This window comes from Parasteatoda tepidariorum, chromosome 2 (genome assembly GCF_043381705.1).
Source record: "Parasteatoda tepidariorum isolate YZ-2023 chromosome 2, CAS_Ptep_4.0, whole genome shotgun sequence".
Lineage (NCBI taxonomy): Eukaryota > Metazoa > Arthropoda > Arachnida > Araneae > Theridiidae > Parasteatoda > Parasteatoda tepidariorum.
In genome coordinates this window covers 100361842-100384260 of record NC_092205.1, presented here as the reverse complement: position 1 = coordinate 100384260, position 22419 = coordinate 100361842, and the positions used below count along the sequence as shown (strand labels likewise).

At 26.3% G+C, this 22419-nt stretch overlaps 1 protein-coding gene across 1 annotated transcript; it reads right to left on the bottom strand.

Moving 5' to 3' along the window:
• Positions 1 to 12022: 12022 nt before the first annotated feature.
• LOC107444135 (protein CIP2A) lies at positions 12023 to 16031 on the bottom strand. Its single transcript, XM_016058217.3, has one exon. The coding sequence runs from the start codon at positions 15818 to 15820 to the stop codon at positions 12905 to 12907; it is 2916 nt and encodes a 971-aa protein (XP_015913703.2). The 5' UTR covers positions 15821 to 16031; the 3' UTR covers positions 12023 to 12904.
• Between the last annotated feature and the right edge of the window lie 6388 nt (positions 16032 to 22419).

The following is a 22419-nucleotide window of genomic DNA, read 5'->3' as shown; positions in this document are numbered from 1 at the left end:
TGAAAAGCATTATCTTAAATCAAAATTTAGAGATTTTTTTTTGTTGAATTTGTACCTAAACTAATAAAGATTTTATTCATAAGTTGTTTTCATACATTTTGGTTATAGAATAATTTTTGACTATGTAGACAATAGATATGCTATCTGTTTTTGCATTTTATTTATATGAAATCTTCTTGATCCAATTAATTGCTAAACTGTTTGAAAGAAAGCGAGTGTTTTAATTTTTACAATAGCAATTTTATTATCAACATGAGTCATTTTTTTTTATTATTGTTAAGAAATGTTGCAGAGGCAACCTTTAGAAACTGATTTATCTAGATCTGCAATTAAAAAAAAAAAATTAAAGGTAACTTTTGAAAGAAGTAACAAGGCCAAAAAGACGAAGCACATTGTAAATTGTAAATAATGAACAACAAATATTTTTTTTTTAATGCTTAAATGCATTTAAAGATAGTTGCAATCTCATACATGCCTCTTGAATTGTTTTTTTTTTCCTTCTTATGTATTATTATTTTATGTGCAATTATACTGTACTTTTATGCTTAGTAATAATTGCTGTAACACTAAGAAATGTATTGAAATTGTTTTATTTATTACTGACGAAATCATATAAATTTTATTTTCCTCCTGGTATTTAACTGACATGTGTGCCAATTTTCATTGTATTTATAATGGAATTTACTCTATTGTTATAATATTGCTCAGCTTAATGTAACAGTAAACCAATAAAGTTACAATTATAAGTTACGAAATTTTATAATGACAAACAACTCATTTTTTTTATCAAATTTGATAATCTTTACGAATTTTTCAAATAAAATGACACTGTGCCAAAAAAGATGTTTTAACATTTATAAAATATTACAAGAAAAATAATAAATAAATAAATGTAATAAAAATTGATGGAACATGAAAGCTGAAATTATGTTTATCTACGTGACATATTTTTTATACATCATTCAGATCAAACTTGTTTGTCGACTGACTTCTAAACTAACTAATAATAGCTCTTTAATCTATTAAAATTCCATTGATTTGTTGATAATTTCATTTTAATTTTTTACTCTTTCTTTTTTCTCCTTCCAAAATCAAATACATGTTGCCGTTTAAATGTTTTATATCTTTATGTAAACTATTCTATTAATTGAATCATTAATATCTAATTATGAACTTTTTGTCTTACACACATAATGCTAAATCTATTCACAATACACAATTATGCTAAACCATCTCAGTTTTTATTTGCGGATTTAATCTGTTAATCTGTTTTTCTTTTATATAGTTGTGGTTATTTGAACTAATATAAAGAAGTATTCTGTTTATCAATGGTTTTTTTTTTAATGTCTTGGACTTATTTTTATTTTAAAATTTGCCCACCAGAGAATTTTTTTAGTTTTCCTTTGAAGAACAATTAACACTTTAATTTCCTAAGTACTAAATTTTTATAAAATATTATTGAAAGTAGAGATTTGCTGTTGTCAAAAGTTAAATTTTTTTTTTACTTGTTTTGATCAAATAGTTTTTTAAAAATAATCGCCATTACTGGAAGCTTAAAGCCATTTAAAATAAAAGATATACCTTAACGATTCGAGCATTTTTAGAACATCCTAAAGATTAGATAAATAGAAGACCTATTGTGCAAATTTACATCAATTGTGAGTACAGCTAATAATCTGAATGCATAAATAGAAGAATCACTGACAAGAATAACTATTACTTTAGAGGAGATTTTGTGCATGCTACTAGTTGAAATTTTTAATTTCGTATGTACTTTTTAATTTCAGAAATTAATTGAAAATTTTTATGTTTTAAAAATTGCTCGAAAATTAATCTTAAAAAATCAATATTTTTTCTGTTTTACTGCTGTTATGAAGAGCATAAATTTAGCCCTCTTTTTTTTCTTCTTTTATTTGTGAATTAGCAATATATAAATTTTTGATAAGCATAATTGTATGCAGCAGCAATTATTCTATCACTTATTTGGATTAAAATATAGTAATTCAGTTGAGTATATAAAAGAATAACAAATTAATAATAAGTGGTGTTTTTGCAGAAATATGATACCTGCATTTTGTAATTTTTGATCTGATTAAGTGATTTAAAATGGCAACAATTTCACCGCTTTTCATTATTTGCCTAATTTTAACAAGAAAATAACTGAGACTAGGAGTAATGAGGCATTTGTACCATTTTAAAAATAGATCTACTTGTTTTTCTGTTTGCATATTTTTCAGTTGGTACTCAATGTATAATTTTTTTACCCCATCAGATAATTGAAGTCATGACAGAAATATTGCTTGTCATAATGTACCTTTTTTTTTTTTTTTTTTTTTTTTTTTTTTTTTTTNTAATTGAACTGCATATTTTTTATCTCATCGTTTCTCTTGCATATATTTTCTTAGGTATAAATCTAGTATTTCAATTGCATGCCATGACATTTTTAAATGATTGTCTCTATTGTATTATTTATGTACTTGTATGTATATAAAAGTGATATATGGCACAGTTATTATTTTATTCTCATTTGGAATATTAAAAAAGAAATTACTTTTTTCTGTTACGCACGGAATTCGCTCATCTGTATGTAGATGCATGTTTCCCACATTCAAATTCAGTATCTCTCCTCAAAAATTGTTTGTTCCCCCATGTTATTAGATAATCACTTCTGAAATAGGTGGTTTATCTCCCTTGTCATATAGTTCAACTTATAATTATTGTTAAGAATTATATAAATTAAATTTTATGTATTTTATTAAATGAGTATTTAATTAACCTGTAAATAATGTAAAAAATAATTGAAAGTATTATGTTTATTATTCAATGTCTTTTAGTTTATTATTATTCAATATTAAAGTGTTTACTTTGTGTAATTAATCATAATTAATATGTTAAATTTAAGATAATCTATCTTATAAAATGGTGACATTTTGCTTCCTTCCTCCATAATCCTCTTTTTTTTTTTAAATTCTCTCTCAGAAATTAGTAGAGGGATGAAATTACTCTTTGGATTTTTTGAAATCATTAATCATAGATAAATCTTTTTTTTAAATTTAAAACTGGCTCTTTTTGTAATTTTGAAACCTTTCATTAGTCTTGAAATTAGAATAAAAATTAACTATCATTTTTTGTTAATTCCTTGTTTACGTATAGCAGGCATGTGATTTTTAATGCTAAATCACGGAATTTCGTGAATCTCGACGCAGCTGATTCGCAAACTTCCGTGAATCAATCATTTATATTCCAACAAAAATTTCTCAGAGTTCTCCTAATCTATAATTTAAATTGCGTTACTTTCGCAAAATCTTGTTAGTCCAACATTAATGCCCTTACCAACACCGCCATTTTTTCTTCCTAAATTCTCAATCGTGTGTGATAACGACATTTTTGCGCGGATTAGTTAAAGAAAAATGCAATTTCGGATAAACGTCATGCAAATTTTGAATTGCGCATTTCGACTATCACTTTTTAACTTGCTCAATACCATTGTAAATCATCGTTTTTTGACCATTCCGTTTTTTTTCTCTCTTTTTTTCCTTAAGTTATTGAAATTGATTTTTTTTATATTTTATAAAATTCTGATATTATTAAGAAAGAAGAAATATAAATCCTACATTTTCTGATGTGCTCAATTTGCCCTAAATTTATACAGCATTTCAATCCGCCATTCCGAAGAATATATAATTTTTTTAAATATATACATTTTTTTCTCTCCTCAAATTTTATATATGTTACTTTTCCTATAAAAATTTATCCGTTATTCTTTTTCTTTGTACAAATATGTATATATATATATATATATACAGATTGAGAAATTTTTTTTTGATAATTTCTTATTCCAGGAATTACATGTCTGATATAAACAAACATTATTTTTTTAATGGTTTAAAATGAAATTATCTCTGTTGAAACTGTGATTATTAATCCTCATACAATTAAATGTATTAAAGCTTTATTTATTGTTTAAAAAATGAAAGTTGTAAAATATTTATTGTTTTATTTTATAATTTAATTTTAATATTACATTTTATATGTCAACATAAAATATTCCAAAAAAAAAAAAGAAAATACCCTGGAAATTTTGTATCTATGGATTATTTAGAAGAAAAAAAGGTAATTTGAATGGGGTCTCATCTCTTAAACAAATACATAATGTAAAATCAAAATGTTGTTGACCAAAGTTTTATTTTTATGCTTTCAATATTTTGCAAATAACTGCTTGGTTGATATTTTGTAGGAGGAGGGGAAGTCTAAATTCCTTAACAATCACTAGGGTGATCGTGACACAAAGTGAAAAACCCTGAAAATTCTACAAGTAAAAACTTGATAACAAGATATTAATTTACATACTATTCATCTTTAATTTTTGAAATAAGATTTATATTTAAATTACCTACTAATAAGGAATATCACACTTTTATGGTAACTAATTTGAGAAAAAACTTTGTTCCTACAAGAATCGCGATATTGGATTTTAAAATCGTGCGAATATTAATCACATTGGATTTAAGAAAGCGAAAATACAAATCGCAATATTGGATTTTTGAATCGCATAAATACGAATCGTGATGCATGATTTTTAGATCCCATGAATACGAATAGAGACATAGGATTTAAAAATCACGCAAAAGGAATCAAGCTGTACTATTGACAACAAGTAACTTTTAAATCCAGTAAATTTCGAAAATCAGTGTTTTACTTTAAAATCGCGTGAATATAGATCGCGATATTTGCGAATTCCAGCATAGTTTCAATTGTTTAAAATGTCCAGGAAGAAAATCAAAATTGCAGAAGAGTCTCGTGTATGAAAACGTCTCATTAACGCGATTTAGGGAAGGTTTCAAAATTTAAATTGTAGAACTTAATTCTCACTTTAAATTTTAGATTATGGTGAAAATTCTGTTGGATTATAAGTTTTGATTTTCGGAAGTCCACAAATCAATGGTCTTCCTCAAAAACATCACATGCCCTACTCCTAGTTTCTAGACCTGGAATTCCAGGGTGCACCTGGAATACAATCACCCCTGCAATCATTATTCTGTTCCAAATGATGTTTCATTTCATGTCAAATGGGAATAAAATAATTAAAAGAAAATGCAATTTAAGTATGTGTGTATTAGATGTTGTATTAATATTTTAAATTATATTCCATTCCATGCTTTCTGTAATAAAATGAAGAGAAAAACGGGTCCTTCTCCAAGCACATATTTCTTTATTTCTAATGTCAATAGACTTCAAAAGAAAAGTATCTATTATGACTCTGTAATAATCAAATAAAAATAAACCTTGTGTTTCCTATAAATATATATAAAGAACCATTTATGTGATATTGCTGGTTATAATAAAAAATAATTCTGTTTGTTAGCATGACTTTCATTTGTATAAAGGAGCGAGTAAATAAATTGATACCGTAATCTCTTTATTTTATTTGATGTTTTATAATTTTTACAGATTTTTTTTTTAAGTATTGTCTTTCTACTATGTTCATACAAAAATTTACTTTAAAGCTTATACATTCTAACATTCAATTTGAAGTGTACTAACTTCTTCAATTAATTACTTGTTTTTAAAAACAATTATATATGTATTAGTTAAAATTATCGAGAAAACATGGGAAATATTGAAGATTTATGAAAAGAAACGAAGAAAAATAGAATATTTATTTATAATTTCATTATTTTTTAATAATTTTTCTTTATTATTTTTTAAAAATTTTTAAAATAGAATATTTATTTATTATTTTTTAATAAATTTTTTTCTCTTTTCATTAATTTTCAATATTTTTCATGCTTTGTCTATATTTTTAACATGAGTTCTGCTTGCAGCTTATGCGCTGTAAATAAAACTTATTAATTTTCTTCTCTTTTTGTCTTTATTGTTTTATTTATATATAGAGAGGATAAAAATTAATCACATTTTAATTTCTTTTTGCAAAAATATGCTAGATATGTTTCATATAATTTGACAGAAGATATATAATAATCAAGAGTACTTAATCAATGAATATTTTTTCTAAATTTTATTTTGCAATATGAATTTTAAGTGTGTTTCTGACTTTTGCCAAAAAAAAAAAAGAATTAAGGTTGCACGGAAATGAAATTAATACATTTATTTGTGTGCAACGCATATTTGATGGTTTTATTTATAATCGTAAAATTGAAAGTTTTGATAACATTAAAATCTAATGTAAATCATTTTTTTATGGAAAAACTTTGAATTCACTTATATTATTTTTTTGTCTTATAAGCATACTATAAATTTGAAAACAAGTTTTAATGAAATACTAATGTAATATACTATGTTTATCAAACACATTCTTAGAATATTATTTAATAAATATCTACTTATCAACAACTTATTTTTGAAGATATGTTTTTTTTTTTCTTCCTCCCAAGCATGTGAAAAATCATTTCAAATATTTCATTGTAATATTAATTTACAGTTTGTACATTTATTGTTGTAATAAATGTTATTTGGGAATTACTCTTGTGCCAAATACTTTTCAATTTTTCTCTTTAAAAATTAGAGCTTAAGATGTCATATTATTTTGTATTTTTAAATAATATATTTTATGGAATTTATTCTATGATTTTTATTTCTTTTGATTATGAAACCTTACAGTAGAATAGACACACCACAATTGCAATATTAAAAATTTATTCTAATGAATATGCTGAATTTTTTATAACACTTATGTGAATAAATATTACTAGTTGAAATGTTGGTGTTGTTATTGAAATTATTAGTCAAAATGTTGATGTGAACTTTTTTATCATTAAAAATTTTAAATCTACATTAATTTTCATTAAAGCTTTCTCTTTTTTTTCTTTCAGTGATTGAAATTTTTATCTTTAAACTGTTTTTCAAATCGTTTTTACTTTGTGCATAATTTCAGTCCCTAATCAAGAGTTCTAGTTCCCCATTAGAGAAAAAGAGCCCATGCTACTTCCTCCATGTTAGCCTATGGAAAATTATATATATAATTTATTTATAAAATAACAAAATATTCAATTTTCAAAATTTTTTTGTTTTGTTGTATTCATTGAAATGTGTTATATTGATCCTAATTACCAAATTTTAAAGTTGTAAGTGTTTTTAAAAAGTTAGAAATTTAATTAATAACAATAATTACCCCTCAACTCTTGACTTCTACCTTAATAGGCATACGTCATCAACAACAACAATAAAGTAAATGACTAGATTTAATTTAATAACTAGATTCAATGGAACCACACATGAATCAATGAAATAAAACAAAAAATATTCAATTCGAAATTATATTCATGTGCAAAGTATAGGATCAGTACAACATTTTGTTTATAAATAGGTCCCTCCTGTGCCAATATATTGTTTCCAGCTATATTGTCAGTCACCTCTGTAGATTTTTTTTTAGACTGTCTTTTCAGTTTTAGTGTTTTTTTGTTTCCCTTTATCAGTCAATTTTGATAACTATTTTCGAATGGTAGTCTTTCAATGTACGATTGTTGGTTTCGTAAATTTGATCTGTAAGGTGTTTAATTACCACTTCTTCTAAATCATTCAAAGGCTTATGTGATACTCCACTTTGTTGCATGTAAACATTGTTGAGCGTTTTAAAAAGTCAGAAAAATTAGTCAAAAATTTACAAATTTCAGTTAGTAGTTCTCTACTGTTTTTAATAATATTTTGTCTTGTCCAGAGCAGTTGGCATCTCTGATATAGGAATAAATTTTACTGTAAATATATATTTTCGACTGGAATAAAAAAAAATAATGATTAAAATTATGCCAACACTGGCTTAGGCTGAATCAGGCTAAAGTTGTATTAGAAAATGGATAAATTAAAATGTTTGTAACATTATCTAATCTGACAGACTAAACATGGTCTTTGAAAATAATATTTTCAATAGTTGAAAATAATCGATTGAACTATAAAACATATTTTCAGATAAGGAAAATAATTTTATAACATTTGAAGTTACATTACACATAAATATAAGTTCCAGCATTCAATGGTGAACAATTTATGTTTTAAAATTTGCTCCTAATAAACTCAGACATTCATCGAATATGAAATACTGATGCGTTAAAAACAATAAGATAGATATGAATAACTTTGTCTCAATTTACTCTTTACAAAAATTATTTTTAATGTGTTATATACAATTAATTTTTTGCATTTTTCTCTCATCATATTTTCTTAAGTTTTTTTTTTAGAAACAATACTTTAAATTATGTTTAGTAAAAAGAATAAGAAAAGTGAAGATAATTTATTCGAGAGTATTTCAAAAAATATATAACACAATAGTAACTTTTAAAACATGCCATAAAGTTACACATTTAAATTGTTCCACAAAAAAATGAACTCAGCAGTTTAGCCAATTGTAAAAACAAACCCAAGAATTTGAAATTCCACATTTTTTTAAATATTTTCCAATAACATTATATGAGGACAAATTTATCAAATCCAAAGAGAACAAAGTGAAATTTTAGCATAAGAAAATTTTGTAGACTTAACATTTTTTTTAAAAATTTAATTGAGTTTTAAAAATTTTCATATGTGGTTTTAACAGTGATCGACTGACTTGCATACCTGATATACCGAAAACTTGCAAACGCGTAACCAGAAGAACTACTAGTCAACTTATACATCAGTATAAGCAGTAGTTCATCATTCTCGAACAAGTTTTATTTGAGTATACTCATCATATAATAGTTAACTGGTAATTTTTATTTAAGGGACTGTGATTCTGTAAGATTTTATTTAACTGAACTTCTTTTTTTGTTCCAAAACAAAAAATTTAAAATTCATAGATTTTTAAAAAAAATTAACTTTTCTAAACTGCTAATTTTTATTTTGCTTTCAACAATTGCGAATTTCTCCTGTGATCAATAGCTAAATTTGATAACAAAATTAAGAATTAATAAAAATTCTAAATCAAAAACAACAATATTTGAAGAACATTAATAACTGAAATGTGTTCAGCTAATTTATCTGTAATAAAATATAATCAAATTATTTATTAAATTATACTTATGTTTATTCTTTGTAATTTTTTTTAATGTTTTGAGATATTAATTCATGTACAATATTTTAGTGTTTTGAAAACAATATTCAAAAATATTCTCTTTAATTTTAAACAATCTTACAATTTCTTGAAATTGTAGGTCTTGAAATTTTTTTTAAAAATATTATTAAGTACAGTAGGGAACCGATTATCCGGAACGGTCAGGACCATCGCTATTCCGGATAACTGATTTTTCCGGTTTTCTGAATCGCTACAAAAAGCCGTTTTTTTTATTGTTCAACCCAACTAAAAAAAAGAAATTATTTGGAAATAATCTTTAAAAGAAGAAAAAACGATGAAGTAATACTCTCATGATTATTTCTAAAATGATGGTAAGGTAAACATCTTTAAAAAAAGAAAAAAAAATCCTAAAATCTTATGAGGAAAAAAAAAATTTTTTTTTAAAAAATGGCGGGAAAGTTTATCGAATTTCGTACCGGTTTTTTGGTTTTCCGGTTTTCTGATTTCCGGATAACGGGTTCTGTACTGTATTAAATAAGATGGCCAAGTTTATTAATATATTTTTATGTTTATTTAAAATGAATGTTTTAGTTATTATTTTATACATAAAATGTTTTTAGTTACATAAATATTAGTCAGGAAAATATCCTCTTTCATGAGAATCTTTCTAAGAATATTCAAAAAAATATTTCTCCAAAATATTAGAATTTTACAGTTCTAGTTTGAGATCAATGCAATGAAAAAATATCTAATATCAATAAGTATTCCCTCAAACCAATATTTAATTAAAATTTGTAATAGAATTCAACATTTCTTTAATCAAATAATTTTAAAGTAGGATTTTAATAATCAAAACAAAGTGAAAATCTTCCTTAATATGTCTTTGTATAAAAGTAAGTTAGTGGCTGATCGCTCATTTCACTATATAAAAATTTTATTATATCATTACTGTATTGGTGATGATACATTTTTAAAATCCGATAAACAAGACAAATCAATAATTGTTTAACTTCAAAACTCCACTCTATAAGATTTGTTACTGCATTTGCTGAAATAAATAAGCGTATTGCTTGCATTTATCACCATAGAAATTTGATTTAAGTAAAATTTTCCATTTTCTTTTTCATAAAATTACCGAATTCCCAAAAGACTTCAGACAATGAATCCTGTTGGTAAGGCTATAATATGCCACGTATGTAATTATAGGATAGTTCCTAAGCTTGAACTATTCTGTGATTTTTACTAATTAAAACAATCCAAATCTTTAGATCCCTCAAATTGATTACTTTAAAATTTGTATTCTAAGTAACCCTCATGTTTTCAGAACAAAAGGCAAAAATTTATGATAGATAAAGCCAAAATATTTTTTTTGTCAGAACAATTACGAATCCTTGTATCTCATCCTGTTTATCTATTTATTTTCTGTATAAAAGCAAGCTTTTTTAAAAAAAAATCTAGTTAATAAGGTCAAGATAATCAGTTCCTATACAACGCAAGCTATTAGCCCATACTTATGAGATAATAGGTTGATTCCACTTTCTATAAAACTACACTATCAATAATACATAACAAGCTCTGCTTTGTGTATGTTTGAGAAAGTGAAAAACTCTTCGTCTGCTTCAGCACCAGTTTTTGTTTAAGAAAGGACTTTACAAGGACGTTTTAGCTTTATGATCGGCTAACTTAGCTACATCGCAAAATCAAAATTTAACTAGTTGTCTATTATATTAGTTTGCTCGGCTTTCTGCAAGACTATGCTATTTTCAAAAACAAAAAATAGCGAACTTAATACAAAAGATCTATATAACATGATTTTACATAAGCTGCATTAATTTCAAAAAAAGCAAACCAAAATTGATAAATTTGTTGCATTTTATTTTTGATGTTCCTAATAATATCAATTTTGTTTTCTTTTAAATAATAGTATTTTTATATATTTATACTGAAAATTATTTCAGAGAATTAAGATTGACTACAGATACATATAGTTGTCTATATTTAGTAGCAGGGGTGATTGTGAGCCCAAGTCAAAATTCCAGAAAATTTCTTGAGTTAAAAAAAAAAACAGTTTAAATTGAAAAATTAGAAGAAAAAAAATTAAACAAGATTTTTTTCCTTATTCTCAATATTTCTTAGTTTGCTTAAAATATATTTAAAATTTTACACATACCTATCATGACCTGGAGAAGTAATTAAAATTTACAAATATGTATCTTTCTTGAGTTTATGATTATAACAACTATTTACTGATAAAAAATGAATATTAATCATGAATATAAGTTTATAAAGTATCTCTCTGGCTCTCCCTTACAAATAAATAAAATAAACTGTGTTTTTAAGTTCCACCTTTGAAAATTTGATTTCCAGAAACTTCTGTGATCAATGATTTTTTGAAACGTCTGGACCTTCGATCTCCGGAAACTTACGTATCACTGTTAGCGAAAATTCCGGAAATCCGGATTTTTTACTGAGCACAATCAGCCCTGTAGTAGGTAAGTTTAATTAAATGTAAAATAGTCTATATACAGTAGGGAACCGATTACCTGGAACGATTGGGACCATCGCTATTCCGGAATACTGATTTTTTTGATTTTCTGAATCGCTGCAAAAAGCCGTTTTTTTTTTTTTATTGCCAACCCAACTAAAAAATATTTGAAAATAATCTTAAAACGAAGAAAAAACAATGAAGTAATACACAAATGATTATTTCCAAAATGATGGTAAGGTAAACATCGTTCAAAAAAGAAGGAAAAATTCTAAAATCTTATGAGGAAAAAAAAAATTTTTTTAAAAATGGCGGGAAAATTTACCGAATTTCATTCCGGTTTTTTGGTTTTCCGGTTTTCTGATTTCCGGATAACGGGTTCTGTACTGTATATAACAAAACTTTCTAAAGTGACATATTTCACAGTTTGTATTATAAAGATTTTCTACAGTATTTTATATTATAAAATAAAGGAAATAATAAAATAATATTATAATAATAAAATATTACAATAATAAAATTAAAGTAGATAAAAAATAAATAATCAATTTTATTTTACAAAACTAATGTATAAATTATTTATGTTATAAATAAACCAGAAATTTTTAAACAATCAGACATTATAAGCAAATGTTTAAAAAACATTTCATATTCAAGCTATATTTCTGAATACGAAAGATTTGCTTGTTTTTACAATAAAAGAACCTAACCAGAGGTCTGTCGAGTTCTTTCTGAGAAGTACCTATTTTGTGAAAATTTAGACATAATTTGTGAAAATTAAAAAATCAACACAAAAATATGGATTTATCGTTTCTTAAGGGAAACAAAAATAAAATTTTAAGAAAACGTATTTTGTGAAACTATTGTTTTTCCAAAAGTTGAATTTGTGAAGGTACCGCTTACTAAACGGTAGTATATTTGACCTGGGCAGACCTCTACTAACAGTAACAAAAGCTAAAAAAAATACACCAAATATGAGGATAAAAATTTCATACATGCTGGTTCATAAATTTTAAACAAGGAATCACAATAAAAATCTTGAAATAATTGGAGATATTTCCAAATGGGTACCTGTACGCGAAAAATGTAAACGTTAACCGTTGCCTCGGTTTTTGGATTCAGAATTTACTGGCAAGCTGGAATTGTTTACGAGTTTGGATTTTAAGTTTGCACTATTTTGTGTTTTTTCGTTTAGTTTTTCACCATTGCCTGGTTATCGGCAGAACTTGGTGCTAATTATGGTACAGGTCCCAATAAGGAAATTTATGTCAATAATTTCATGCTTCTGAAATTAAAACTTAAAAAATAATCGAAATAAAGAACATCTTCATTTTTATAAATAATATTGACAATTGCCAGATAATCCAGTATAAATAAACTAATATAAAAATAAACTATACATACAAAAAAAATTATGTCTTGGGTGGTAATTTATTACCACTGGTTATATTATGGATCATTTCAGTTATATATTTGTGCTTTTCCAGTTCATCTTTTAAATGTTGAATCTGTTTTTCACTATTACATACAGATTCATCAAAGTCCTTTCGCAGAGTTTCAAGTTCACATACTGTTTTATCAATTGTAGAATCTTTTTCTTCGATAGAAGCCTCATACTTTTTACAGAGTAATTCTAGCATTCCTTTATCCTGTTTCAATTTCATTCTTTGGTTTTCTAACTGTTCAAAATCCTTCCTAAGTTTGAACAGCAACAACTCGTTCTCTTGGATTGTGTTGCTTTTCTCTTGCAAACTCTCATTTAATTTTCTAAAAGCTTCATTCATATCTTCAATTTTTAAATCTCTCATCTTCAGTTGTTCCACCAATTGCTTGTTTTCTCCGGTCAAATCGTCTATCTTATGAGAAAAATCTTCAGATTTTTGAACCATTTCATTCATTAAGCTTTCATTTTTTGCCTCTAACGACGCAATATTTTGCTGAGCAGCATCCATAACACTTTGCAATTGCAATAATTTCATTTCAAAATTAGATTTAGATTTTTCAGCACATTTTTTAGTTTCTTCTAAAACTCTAATCAAATCTTCTTTAGACTCTTGAAGTTCTTCCAAGTCTTTATTTTTAAGCCTCAGATCTTCCTCCGTTTGCTGCAGCTGAGTCGTCAGCAATTTCTTCTCGTGGTCTTTGGAAGCAATTTGCTCAAAGAGTCTCAACTTTTCTTCTTCGACATTTTTCTTTTGTTCCGTCAACCTAGTCATCTGAGACATTGTCATTTCCCTCTGTTCAATTACAGATTGTTCCATTTCTTGAATTTTTCGACAAGCGAGATCGAAATTGACTTCTAATCTCTTCCTTTTCTGTTCTTCTTGAGTGAATTTCGCTGCGGACGTTTCGCAGCGACATTCATAATCTTTCATCATACCCCTCAGTCGAAGCGCCTCTGCTTCTGCATCGGCCTGGCGACACTTATACTGCGTTATGATCCTGTCTGCTTCCTGTAAAGCTTGTGTTTTAGCAGCTATGTAATTCTGAAATTCCTGTTCTTTAAGGGTAAGCATGGCAATTTTATGTTCATACAGATCCATTATTTCTGAAGATTTCAAATCTTTAATTTGAAGGCCGTTCTCAATTTTGTTCATTAAAACATCAAAGGCACTGTCACTATATTTGCTCTTCTTAAAACTCGATTGGTTAGTATCTGACGGGAAAAACACAGTAGAATCCGATTTGTGAGAAGAAACTTTTTGCGAATCTGCACTCCTAGATAAAAGGCTCTCGCACAAAATATTTAACGAATTCTTATTGTTTTTAGGAGAGAGAAGGGATAAACTTCTGATAATCTGATGTTTATTATTGGAAGTAATAGCAAAAGCAACACAGTTGGTGACAGCATTATCTTGCAATAACTTACTCAGAAAAACCTCGCAATCAGGTAAGATATCGATTAATGAAGACAAGGTTTCGGTGATCGAGAAGAAAAGGTTAATTACTTGTTTGTGATGCTGATTTTCCTCCAGCAAACTATCTCTTAGAAGACATTTTATAAAATGCTCTAAAGCTTCGAGATTTAGTTTTTCAGCTACGCAGACTCTCAGGTCAGTTTTCTCGCATACGAATGACAGAAGATCGAAACTTACTTGGTTTATAGCTAAACACTCATCGTTTAGATTTTCACACGAGTTGCAAATGTTCTCTAATATGTCCACTATTATGTCCTTTAAATCATATTCAATTCCAATAATGCTTTTTTCAACTAAAAATATTACAATACTTCTTATTAGTTGCAAAGATGCGATTGTGATTGCAGCTGGGACTTCTTTTCCTTTCATGGACCACAATGTTAGTTTGGGATGAATTTTTAATGACTGTTCCCGCTGAGATTCACAAGGCACACATAAACTGCTCAACAGCTTGTCTTTAATACCTGCCGTACCAGATAATGAGTTTAGAAACTTAAGAAGTAATTCACACTGCTTAGGTGATATCTTATCCAGTGATTTAGTAATTTTTCGCAAGCAGCGATTTAAATGTGGGGATTTAGTAAGGCATTGTAGATGTTTAGGGACTTGAATCAAATCAATAAATAAATCTACAGCTGTTGATGCAGAACCATAATCATTGCAAGTAAGTAATTTCATTATGAGATCAAAGGTCAACATGAGGTTTTCATCTGTCCACAGCTTAGTTCCTAGGATGTTGTAAGGTGTAATACTATATAAAATAGACAAGGCATATAACATGATAATAGGAACTTCACCATTAATCATAGTTACAAGTTTCTTGAAAATTTCTTTAAAATTTGTCAATCCACAGACATGAACTTGGACTTTAGGATTGTGTCGACATATGTTGGCCAAAATGTGAAGAGAAATTTTAAGGACTTGAGATGTTTCTGATAAAACAAATTTGAAAAGAATACTTATCAAGCTTTGAAAATGATTTTCTAAATAATCAATCTTAACGCCATACGTAACAGACTCCAAAAGCTGCAGACATTGTATGGCTAAATTATCTTTTATGGAAACTCCATATTGTTGCAAAAATGTAGATATAGCAGAGTGAACATGGTACGTAAGTTGTAAATTTTTTAATAACTTATTATTTTGAGTCATGTTAAGAAGAACATTTAAGGCTCGAGTTAAAAGAGGTTGCTTATAATCATTATCTAAGAGAACGTTCACAACATGAGTTATGCACTGAGAGGAAGAAAGAGTGTGATTTTCAAAAATCGACAAATTCGCTTCTTCAGCTGTCAAGCATACTAAAATTTCTAAGTGTCTCTGAAATTGCTTCCTATTATCTTCATTTTGATGAAGGGCATATTGATTTCCACTTAATACAAAAGCATTAACAACATTGCCTGCATCCATAGTGAATATCTTAAAAAGTTTTGTTCCGCATAAATCATAAATTTTTACTTGTTAAAACATATACTGAAGAAAAGAAAATTGTTTAAAATAATATAGAATAATCAGTTGTACTTAAATAAAGTTTATAAAAATCCAAAAAAGTACAAAAAACAATAATTTAAACTAGGCGCGTTATTGTTGACAGTCAACGAGTTGACGGTTGAGCATAATAAACATTGATGAAATTAACGGATAATTCTAACGGTTGGTATCTGTTCTTAAAATTTCTCTAATAAGAAATATCCAAACATATTTAAGTTACAGCTATGCATATTTAGTATGTCTCTAGGAATTTTACTATTGATACGTTTTAGACATATATGTTTAATAGAATGTCAGAAAGATGTTTCAAATTCTACTTAATATCCAACGCAGATCCAGTTTTTGGATATCTCAGAGATTTAAGTTTTAAGACAGATTGCATTTACCCGATTTACAGGTTAAAAATGTGTGAATTTTTAAATGATTTCTTGCTGTAAATAAGGAATATTAATTATTTTTATTTTCAATTTAGATTTCAATACAATAATTAACTGGTGACCACAATTATTTTTCATTGTAAACAAACTCCGGACCCGCTATCGCGCTGTCGTTTTATTTCATTTGTGTGAAGGTGAAACAACTTTATTTCTCATTTAAAAAATCAAATTCTACTGTGAATTATTACTCTTGCATATTAGAAGGTTAAATTTCAGAGTGTGTTGCCAACTACTGAACTTCATAATTGGGATTTGCGTAGTCAAATTTGCCCATGTCAAATGTGATTCAAGAACTGTAACATAGCAAGTTTGCATCGATTTTAAAATTTTATTATTTACTATAAACATTGAACAGTTATCTGATGTAGAGACTAATTCTATATCTTTTCAAAAATGTCTTTTATTTACTTGTATATTACGTTGAACTGATAAAGTTTTACTTGTTTATGAAAAACTTATATTAATATAGCTTTTATAAACTATTATTTGCAACTTACCTGAAATGTCATTTTTGTAAATTATTAATAAAATATGAGTTTACAACTTCTCAGATTTTTTTATATTTAAATTTAGTTGAATCAGTACGTTTATGATTGTATGTATGTCTGTGAATTGATGACTATTGAATTTGCTTATACAATTATGACTTTTATTTTTTTGTTTTGAATTTAAATTAAGATCTCGCTTTGATATTGAATATGTAACAATAATAATTTGAGCACTACTATATAAATTGAAGCTAATATCAAAACCTTTAACCTATACAATTTTATGGTTCAGTCTAAAAAATATTTAATTTATAAATATATTTTATAATTCTTTAGACTTTTGACAGGGTTTGTTGATTTAAATCAAATGATTTTTTTAAAAAAATCATTGATTTAAATCAACTAATTTTTTATAATATATATATTGATTTTAAAAGTTTAAAAAAAACAGTGTTTTAAATTATTGATATATTTATTATTTTCTTTTCCAAGTTTTAAAATTTATTTTAAATAAACTGCTGCATTACTTAATTTTAGTTAACAAGATTACTTTCTTTCTTGATGTGTGTGAAGTTCCAAGACATTTGAAATTACAGATTAAAGTAAAAATTTAACTCAGTCTTAATATAGACTTGCATAGCTGTAGAAATTAATTAATAAACGTGAATTTTTTCGAAAAATAATGCAAATAATGTTAATTAAAATTCTACCTTTTAAGTGAAAAAGCGTGGAATTAAAATCTACATTATATTTTATTAGTTGAACATGTATATTTCTGAAGCTTGAGGTTATTATAAAAAGAAATTACCATAATATGCCAAAAATAGGAAAGAAAAAAAAAAGGCTGATGAATTCAGATATTTTTTTCATGGTATAGTGTCAAACTCTTTCAAAGTCTATTTGAAGCAGTAGGGTTATTAACTAATATTTTTTTCTGTAAAAGGATTTTGTGAAAAACTCCAATGAGTACATAGATTTTTTTAAATTTTTTTTAGCTTAACTTGTCTATTTTGATATAGAATTAAAAATGAATATTTTAATATAAAAATATATAGATTAAATTTTTATTTATTTTTTGATGAATGACTACATTTATATTATAAACACAATCTGTAACATTTATTTTGTCATTTTCAAAACCATGAGAGAAAAGAAAGCAAAATAGCAATTTTAAATTAAAATTGTGGTTTGTTAATTTTAAACTTTGTTTTGATAGTTAAAATACAGAGGTCTGTCCAAGCCGAATTTGGTACTGTTTAGCTGTACCTTCACAAATTCAACTTTAGGAAAAACGGTAGAATAATTTCTTAAAATTTTATTTTTGTGTTTTGTAAGAAGCGATAAATCCATATTTTTACCATATTTGTGTTGATTTTTAAATGTAATTTTTTATTTTCACAAATTATGTCTAAATTTTTACAAAATAGGTACCTTTCAGAAAAACTTAGACAGACCCCTGAAGTATTCTTTAAATTCTCTATTTCATCTAGTCTTTAAATTTCAATCATGCTTTTGTTTCAAAATGGTTGCTGTGCATTCAAAGCTATATATTATAATGAAAAATTATTTTAGTAAGTTAGAGCTTCTAAAATATTGTTATAATATAGTTTTAATATTAATTTAATTTTGATTAAACATTTATAAAGTTATTTTAATCATAAATTAAAGCTCTTTTTGTATTTGAATAAAAAGTGTATTTGAATAAAAATCAAATAAATCTTATTTAAATCAAAACAATCAGATTTAAATCAGAAAAATCTGATTTTTTTTTTTTTTAAAAATCACGAACTCTGGACATGGATAAGTGTAGCATAAGTAAATTGAGTTAGTGTCCGGGATTTACGGAGAAACTTCTTGTTGCATATATTTCTTTACATACTTTAGGGCTATAAAACAGCCATAAATGACTGATTTTATTTTTAAATAACAAAAAAAAATTATAAAAAAATGATGTTTTTAAATGTTTGATATTTCATTTAAATTGTTACTAAATTCAATTAAAATTTTTATACTTTTCACTTTTAATTTCTCATTGCATATAATTGTGATGATGAATTTCAGTTGCGTTAGATCAACTTTTTCCCTCATTTCATTTAAAATTTATATAAGTTACCTAAAAGTGTTTATATTTTTCAAGGTCATCTAATATTGTTGCTGTATTGTGCAAAGTTTTAATTTTAAAAGTGATATTACTTCTTTCTTTTTTCATTTTGTCAATGTTTTGATGACTGATATCAATACCCACTATTTTGATCATCTGCTACAATTTTTTTCCCCCCAAAACATGTAAATTTCATATCATTATTAAACCCATATCTTATTATTTAAAACAGTTCAATATCTAATTATTTAACTTTGCTCAGTATTTGCTAACCATGTAATTTGGTTTTAGGCTTAAAAATGAATATTTGGTTAACCAATGAGCCAAGTCTAGTTAGAACATGAATGTTTATTAACATTTTAGTGATGGCTGGTTCAACAGTTGTTACATTAAATATTTAATATATACAAGAAGCAAATATAAACTTTAAGTAAGACTTTGTTTTGTCTTTATCATGGCCAGTATGCACTACTCAGTTGCAGTGAATTCTATTTTTTTTTTTTAAAATCCCAATAGAAATAATCTATAATAAGAGTGTAGGAACTACAATATTTCACTTGTTTAAATAACTGTAGTACTAGTGGTTCCCAAAATGTAAAATACTTACTAGTTTAATTTAAATTTACTTCTTTTTTTATTGATTTTGTCTATGGCTATTTAGAAATACAAAGTTAATATATTTTAAATTAAAACACAATAAATAATTTGGGTCATAGATAACTCACTAGTCTTGCTTTGTTTATAAGATTTTGACATGTTTTGTAATTATATAATTAATCATATAGTACAATTAATATAGTATTTAAGATTCTGATAAAAACTTTTAAAGTACAAAAAATGCATTTGTAACTGAAAAGGCAACATTTAATATAAAATAATTTTTGGGTCAATTTTTATCAAAGCATATGTTTATGTTTTATTTTATAACCGTCGTTGAACAGCCGACCCAATTTTTGGGTTTGCGACTACTGGAATATTCTTGTACTCCGTAGCCTTGCAATTTTGAACCAATCCAGAAGACAAGGAAACTCCTGGATCAGTACCCCCAGAGGTTTAGATTTTTTTATGGGAACATGGAGGACTTAGTAACTCGACTGGTTTAATGTGCACCAGTCATTATTTACTACACTGAGAGTCTTCGACCGGCAGGAATCAATCCCACAACCTATTGGACATGGGCCCAGTGCCATACCAACCAGGCATGTTTATGTCGTATATGTTTTTACTCATAAAATAGGAATTATTAATACAGCAACTGTATCAGGCTCTTACACAAGTGTCTTGTGTAGCCTTTATCACAGGCCTAATAACACAAAACCAGTAGTACCAAGTTCCATTATTAAAAAAGCATAGATGACATCAATAATAGTTTGGCGAATTTATTATGCTCCTCCTCTCCCAAAGGTAAGTATTTTATGTTTTTTCCATGATTTATGAAGCAGGTAAGTGTTAAAAATAAGTATTTTTAATCGAAATGTCTTCACACTATTACAATACATGAAATGTCTAAATTGAAAGAAAAATATTTTGTTTTATTGATTATTGTAGTGCTCTTTAATACACGTTATGATTTTCATGGTTCATCTAATTGAATTTGGAATCAGTGTTCAGTTGTGGACTTTGATGAAAAACAAACAAAAAGTTTATTAAAACCTTTTTTTTTTTTAATACATTGAGAGATCATTGTTTCTTTGAATTCATACTACGGAACTTTTTAGTTAATTTTAATAATTGATATTATATTAAATTTTTTTAAACCATTGTGATTATAANTTTTGGGTCAATTTTTTTCAAAGCATATGTTTATGTTTTATTTTATAACCGTCGTTGAACAGCCAACCCAATTTTTGGGTTTGCGACTACTAAAGTATTCTTGTACTCCGTAGCCTTGCAATTTTAAACTAATCCAGAAGACAAGGAAACTCCTGGATCAGTACCCCCAGAGGTTTTGATTTTTTTTATGGGAACATGGAGGACTTTGTAACTCGACTGGTTTAATGTGCACCAGTCATTATTTACTACACGGAAAGTCTTTGACCGGCAGGAATCAAACCCACAACCTATTGGACATGGGCCCAGTGCCATACTAACCAGGCATGTTTATGTCGTATATGTTTTTACTCATAAAATGGGAATTATTGATACAGCAACTGTATCAGGTTCTTACACAAGTGTCTTGTGTAGCCTTTATCACAAAACCAGTAGTAACAAGTTTCATTATTAAAAGAGTATAGATAACATCAATAATAGTTTGGCGAATTTATTATGCTCCTCCTCTCCCAAAGGTAAGTATTTTATGTTTTTTCCATGATTTATGAAGCAGGTAAGTGTTAAAAATAAGTATTTTTAATCGAAATGTCTTCACACTATTACAATGCATGAAATGTCTAAATTGAAAGAAAAATATTTTTTTTATTGATTATTGTAGTGCTCTTTAATACACGTTATGACTTTCATGGTTCATCTAATTGAATTTGGAATCAGTGTTCAGTTGTGGAATTTGATGAAAAACAAACAAAAAGTTTATTAAAACCTTTTTTTTTTTTAATAAATTGAGAGACCCTTGTTTATTTGAATTCATACTACAGAACTTTTTAGTTAATTTTATTAATTAATAGTATATTTATTTTTTTAAACCATTTTGATTATAAAAGCAATTTTTATTTTTTACAAATTTTGGTACTTATGATTAGCAGAAGGCAAAGAAATTCAACTATTTTTGTTTAACTTTTTTTTATGAACTTCCATTTGCCTGTTTTTAAAAAATATAATTCAGCTTATACTTCAATTAATATTATTATGTTAGGTTACAAGCATATTATTAATCAACAAAAGTGTGTTTTATTGTGCCGAAGTTGCAGCAAATTCTATAATATGATGTTACAGATTTACCCGTAAACAAATTTTCTGTTACCAAACAGACAAAGCCAAACGCTTATACAATAGATGCAGATTTTAAAATCTATTACTGATGCTTTATATTAAATTATTTTTTAAAAACAAATTATTTCATTTCTAGATAATTAAACACAATAATTAAATTTATAGATCATAAATAACTCTAGCCTTATATTGTTTACATAATTTTGTCTGATTTTATGATAAAATATTTTTTTGCAAATGAAAACTTGTTTGATGCAGGTTCTGAAGGAAATCTGCTTAATATTAAAAATCTTTCTTTGAATATGAAGAACTTTAATCATTACCACTTTTTATTTTACCCCTCCAAATCTCCCCAGTATATTTTTCTTTTTAAATTATGAATTATTTGTAAACATTTAAATTTTTAGATAAAAATTGCTATCAAGAAATTTAAATTTCATAAATTTGTCAGGGTGCGTAGCGTTTGTAAAAAGTACATAAAGGTGCTTTTGGGGGGATTTCGTTTTTAAAAGCTTTTAAAGGTGCTTTTCTCAGCTTGCGTTTTTAAAAAGTGCTTTTTTTCCGAATAATTTTTTTTCCCTTCAGTGATATCTGGTGGATCCCATGCAT

Bases quoted from the DNA above. Each gene is read 5' to 3' on its own strand.
- LOC107444135 (XM_016058217.3), bottom strand. From the start codon at position 15,820: ATGGATGCAGGCAATGTTGTTAATGCTTTTGTATTAAGTGGAAATCAA.